This window comes from Thermobia domestica, chromosome 5 (genome assembly GCF_964235325.1).
Source record: "Thermobia domestica chromosome 5, izTheDome1.hap1.1, whole genome shotgun sequence".
Taxonomy (NCBI): Eukaryota; Metazoa; Arthropoda; class Insecta; order Zygentoma; family Lepismatidae; genus Thermobia; species Thermobia domestica.
The window spans coordinates 269,899,608-269,906,128 of NC_137458.1; the positions used below are offsets into that span (position 1 = coordinate 269,899,608).

Below are 6,521 nucleotides of genomic sequence, written 5' to 3' on the forward strand. Positions count from 1 at the left end.
TCAGCTTCACGAAAAACTAGAAAGTTAAAAATAAAAAGAAGTTAGCCAGAGAAAATCTTTCTTGCTGACGGCCTTCTTATTGTTTATTTACAAATCTATGGCAAGTAATACATGTTTTGATCTTGTTTTTGCACTTCCTATACATCCCAACATTATTTGCATTCAATCATTCATTGATAATATTGGCGCCAGGCTAGCTTTCATGTGTTTCTGGAAACTCTTAACATAGTTTGGATCAAAGGAGTATCTGAAGAATGTTGCTGCTTAAAAGCAACGATTGGTATCGGTATGCTACACCTGATTTTTGTTTTTGTGCTGAACAAGTTCCTATTGGAAACTACGCAAAACAGTCAAAAATCACTTCATACTTAGTAGAATGTTGCACGTCATAGTTTGTTATTGTTTGAGAGTTATGTAGCAAACAACATCTAATTTTTACAATATAAAAACTCAGCACTGCTGCTGGAAATCACACTTCAGCTGGACATCGTCTTCGAAGCTCACGTACATCATGAAGGCAGTGAGTATCTTAAAAACTTTTTGGTTTGAATATTAATTCCTTCTTAAGAAACAAGCGTCCATAATGGTTTGGACTACCTACGCCAATTTTGCACTCTTTTCATGACTTCTATGGGGATGAAATGAACTTGAATTTTAATGGTGTGGTTTCTCCTGACTTATTTCTTCAAGTGCAGTAAAATGCCCTTTACTTCTTCACAGTTAATTTGCTTTTGCTTAAATCTGATGTAACTAAATTTTAATATTGTATTTCAAAATTATATTTCACAAAATACAATTCTCCGTTACGTAGGGACTTCCAAGAACGTGAAAGCTCGTCATTGAGACATATTGTAAGCACATTAACCAATACTACTACCTTTTAATAAGTTTTGAATGTATAATAATTCTTTGCCAATAGTTCAGGAAAAAAGAAAATAGACCTTTTTCTTGCTCTATAATCTACGATTTTCCAGTTAATTAAAGCGTTACTGAAGCGAAAGGAAACATAATCTTATATTATTGAGGCGGAAGAATGCTATGTAAGAAGTAAATATTATTAATTACATTTTAAAAAATCATCCAATTTTTCAATTTAATGATTAGGACAAAATCTACAGTGTAAAGAGGGGATCTCAACCACTGTAATGCATTCAATGATTCCTTACCGAGAATCGAACCTAGAAAATCCATGTACACGAAAGTCACGTACACTAGCCACTAAACTAGAAACAAACTTCTTTACTTTGTCTTCATGCTGCTAAGTGCCTAGCTTGATCTTTAAATTTTTAATCTATTCTCTCATGAGAAAACATTTTTCTGTTTTCTTTGCAATGAACTTCAATTTTTTTCACGTAATTCTATTGATTTAGACCGCTTGGATACGAATTGGTGTTAACTCCAAAAACTGAAATTTACGAGGATAAAACTTTGATCTTCAAAGTCTCATATAAATAGCATTAAGAGAATGTTATTCACTATCAGCGTTAGAAAATAAACATATATATGTTTTTGGTTAAATCCATAAAGGAAATACTATTTTTTTAAAATGAGGTTTTGAACTTCAAAGTACTCTCCTGGGAATTTTCTATTTTAAGAGTGACAACATTTGGTATCCAAACAATCGATTTCTTCTACAAGTCTAATTAGATACCTTGCGCTTGGGTTTTCAATTAAATTTCCTTCATTGGTTTTTTTTTAATTTAATAAAACTTAAATTAAATTTGGTTAAGAAAGTTCAAAATGATACTTCAGAAAGTTTAATTTTCGCTTGCTAACGGGTTTCCAGTTTTAAAATTTAATAATCTTCATCATAGGTATTCTGAAATTATTGGCAGGTCACTTGCCCCAACTAGAAAGCTTCCATACTCCACGATCTTCCGCTAGCCTCTTCGTCTTCACGTATGATTTTTCTGTTTTCATATCATCCATTAATTGTAGACTCCCTCGCTCCCCCCTCACTGTTTTCCTGCCATCATACCGTCCAGCACGTTTCTCATAATACAGTTCTTTCTTAGCCAAAGTTTCAACCAGTTTCTCTTCCTCTTCTTAATAGTATCTAATACTGTTCTTTACTCCACCATCATCTTTAATCGTTCGTTTTCCGCTAGACCCAGCTAATTCTCTTCATTCTTCTCTGGACCCACATTTCGAAACCTTCCAGTCGTTTTACACTATTTTAGTGTGATGTGCAAGTTTCTGTCCCATAAAAACCATGGAAATTTATTTTTGAGGTATTTGTTTCATTGTATATATTTAGTTATTTGAGTTTTGAATTTGTAATAATTCCTAGTCAGTACTTCTAAAAATAGAGGAATAGATGCTGTTCTTGCTCTATTTTAACTGTAATTCTTCCAGTTAATAAAGCTTACGAAGGAAAAGAGAATTGAATCTCATACGGGGAAGTGATCTGTCAGTAGTACCACTATTCATGGCACTAATCAATTACTAAATACAGCTTTATTCCTCTGTTTATTTGATCATTGTTAATGTAGCAATGCACATTACATTTTACGTGTGTTTATCTTTTTACTGATTATCATGTTTTACCTTTTTTTAAATATTTGTTACTATTTTATACAGCACAGTTTTTCCCATACCAATAAACTGAAATCAAATACTATTTATGAAAATTGTAAATTGAAATTTTTATAACAGTAAAGCAAAGTTTGTATGATAGTGTAAAGTTACATAAGTACACCTGCAATAATAACAAATAGATGCTTGAACATGAAAATCTATTAGTTTATACGATACTCTGTTTCATCATCTGGAGTACCCTAAAGAGGTTAATTAATAAATTGTGAGTTCTAAGCGAATGTATGTTTTCTTTTGTCAGATACATTTTTTTGGAATCCAAAATTCAATTCAGTGCAGAAAATCTTTTCTTAATTGAATCAGATCAAAAATGGCTACCGACTTTCAAATAGTAAGACTAAACATAAATGAAATGAAATAAAATTTTCACTTTATCGTCCCACTAATATGCCCTTTATTGAAGGAAGACGATGATTATAGCAAATGAATGATGATGGAAGAATTGGTGGAATGAGAAAGTAAGGAAACGGGTGTATCCCGAGAAAACCCACGGACTCGAGGTTGTCCACCACAAACTTACTTGGACTGGGATCGAACCAGGAACCCCACGCACCAGAGCTAAGTGCTCTACCACTGAGCCACGGTACCCAAAAACTAAACATACAATACTATAATGGGATTATAATTGTTAACATGTTCCTCATAGAATCGAAGTTATAAATATACATTTGAAAATTTCTTCAGTTTAAATCTTTTGTATGTGCATAAAAGAAAACAATTTTTGAGCCTCAAAATATCGAATGTTAAAATGCCTAGCAATTACCACTACAATTTTAGAATAACAATTGAGTTGGCAGTTAATTTTCCACGAACTATGCTTTCTTGATTTATCTTTTTAAAATTGTTTCTAAAATTGATTTTTCTGTGAATTCTTAAACAATGAAAATCATTTTCCACGGTATTTTAGGTATGTATAAAGTATTGTCATATCTTTTCTGCTTTTCTGTTGCTCTGATACTAAATAGATATAATAATATTTCTGTACTTCTATTTTTATCATTCGAAATCTATTTTTACATTAATTCGTTGCAGGTTGTTGTCTTAGCATTATCTTTTGCTTTCGCATTGGCGAGACCTGAACCACCACTTACTCTTTATGCACCCCCTCCTGTCTACGCACCACCACCACCACCACCCCCTCCGCCGCCACCACCAGCACCAGTACCAATATATTCAGCACCGGCACCAGTACCAATATATACAGCACCGGCACCAGTCTATGCTCCACCACCACCACCTCCTCCCCCTCCTCCTCCACCACCACCACCTCCAGCACCAGTTCCTGTTTATGCAGCCCCTGCTCCTGTTTATGCGGCCCCAGCACCAGTTCCAGTTCCTGCAATCGTTGCTCCAGCTCCAATTCCCGCAGTTGTTGCTCCTGGTCCATCAATAGTCGTTCCAGGACCTGTTGTCACAGAAAAGGTTATTTCAGTTCCAGGTGGAGCTATAGTGGAAGATAATTTTGGACAATTTTCTCTTGGGTAAGTAAAATTTCAGCAGAAATTTAGGAATCATATCTGAAATGCTTTCTTAACTACGTGTATTAAAAATAACAATTAAACTCTTGGAAGGGCAAGAAGAGTAATTTTTGATCTATTTAACATCTTAGTAGCAGAATGAGGTTGTTTTGCCAGAATAGAGTCAATAATTATTCAACTTTTAATATTCTAATAGCACAACATGCATTCTATATGTCTAGCGAATCAATCGATGTCAACGGCGACTATTCTGAAAAACAATGTCAATTTCTTATAAGGGATGTACACCAATCAAAAACTTTCTCATTTCGGCTTTCCGAGAGATAATAATATATTGACTAAAATTGCTTTCGAAATCCGACATTTTGCTCTTTATTTATGATTTAGTTTTATCCTTAGATTATAGAGCTAATGGAAAACGATATAAGCTTTATTTTTTAAAAGTATGAATTAATAATAATAATAAAAAATAAATTACAACAAAATTTTTCGACGAGTTTGGTGCTCAGATTTGAATTATAAAGTTAAGTTTGACTATAAAATGTACTACACTTCATGTCCATAATTCCAAGGTATTAGAAATTGACATAGACAGCGTTTAAACCTTTGTGTCGCTATGGAATGAACTCGGAATAAACTCCTAACCAGGAATCGAACTCGTATGTTCGGTTTGTGGTTATTCAATTACCTCCTACAGAAACGCAGCTAATATATTTCAAAAATGTATTGCTTTATTTTTTTTTCTTAACGTTTTAATAATTTGATTGCCTCGTTCCTAACACGAAATTAGTTTTTGGGTTTTATTTCAAAGTCAAATACTTAACATTTTATATTTGTTTCTTACATAAGGTTGTAATATTACATATTTACAATGTAAGCGATAAGATATACTATGAAGGAAATAAGATATTTGTAAGTATAGTAACAGTAAGAGTATAATTACATAGCTAGTCATTAAAACTGTAAATAACTATCGCTATGTTCTAACATACATACTATAGCCTAAATGACATAGTAGGAAAATACTGTACCAATCTTAAGTTGACTAGAGCATCTTTTTGGTTATATGATTAGCGTAATCTCCACTGGCTCGGAGACCCGAGTTCAACTCTCGTTTGGAGCTCATGTGGTTCTTATCCCCGTTGAACTGTAGGTCAACGGCCCACGTCTCATAAAGATTCGGTGTTGAAAAGCATGCTGAACTCCAATCAAACTAGAGCCTTCAGTTTATTAAAAACAATTTTCAACGTGTTTAAAGAGTTGAGTGGAGTTGATTTTAGTTTAGCGTCCCTTTCAGCAGCGAGGCTATATGAGACGTGGACCTACTGATTAACCTGAAATCCGAACCACATGAGCTCCCGCCGGGAACGTGTTTAAAGAATAGTAAAGGGAAGGTAGGTGAAGTCAAAGATTTGTAATCTATAAATCATAGCGAAGTTGTTTACAAAATGGTAAACGGGCCACAAAAAGACAAAAGTGCACCAACTGTATAATTAATGAATTAATTCACATAACTGAAATACACTTGGTATATAGATATCGCTTATCTTTAGGTTATTTGACAATCTGTTAGTTTTAACGTCATTTAATATACGCACAAGATTAGCAACAGCAAATCATATCTCAAGAAAAATCGCTACTTTGACCAAACAATATAGCTAACATTCATTTTTATTTTACTTTATTATCAGTATGCACAAAAGTTAATTGTTAGTGTAACAAAGTTGTATAATATTCATCAGTGCTATAATGTAACTGTTTCTTTTAACTATTAGAACAAAGTTGCCCAATATCCGGTAGAGCTAATATATACTATTTCTTTTAGCTACACAATTCCGGGTATTTCTGAAACAAGAACTGGAGCACTGAAACCGTCTGCCAATGGACTGGTTCCTGTCCAGCAGGGAGGGTACTCTTACATCACTCCAGAAGGAGAACTTGTCAGCATTTCTTACATCGCTGATGAGAATGGGTTCAGAGCCGTTGGCGATGCTTTGCCTCAACCACCAGTTGTGGTAGTTGCCTAGAAGCAAGACCGGAAGACAGAATGCCGATATGATTACACAGCTTATCGTATTCAATATGATGAGGGTGTAAAAGTATGCGTGAAGAAATAGGCGATTGACTGGCTGAAGAATGAATGGAACTTAGCTTCAATGTACTAATTTTGTTGTAAATAAAGCTTGTTTATTATAAATATAAGTTTATTCACCTTTGAATTAAGTAAAATCCACAAAATTATGGTGAATTTTCGAGCTCTGATTAAGGTTTGACGCCATACATATGTTAATCAAAATCAGAGGCAGAAAACAACATTTCAAAAAGATTTGACTATTAGTATTTTCCATGTGGCATGTGTTAGCATTGTGCAACATAAGACCTGGGAGGAAGCAAGCTGTTTCGTTTATGTTTATAAGCCAAATCATCATTTACGAAATCTGGAATATA

General features: G+C 33.8%; 1 protein-coding gene across 1 annotated transcript; it reads left to right on the forward strand.

Annotated features, from left to right (window-relative positions):
- The first annotated feature begins 368 nt into the window (after positions 1 to 368).
- On the forward strand, positions 369 to 6,275 carry LOC145686611 (uncharacterized). Its single transcript, XM_081760068.1, has 3 exons — positions 369 to 520; positions 3,628 to 4,076; positions 5,899 to 6,275. The coding sequence occupies exons 1-3, from the start codon at positions 512 to 514 to the stop codon at positions 6,098 to 6,100; spliced, it is 660 nt and encodes a 219-aa protein (XP_081616194.1). The 5' UTR covers positions 369 to 511; the 3' UTR covers positions 6,101 to 6,275.
- Positions 6,276 to 6,521: the final 246 nt, after the last annotated feature.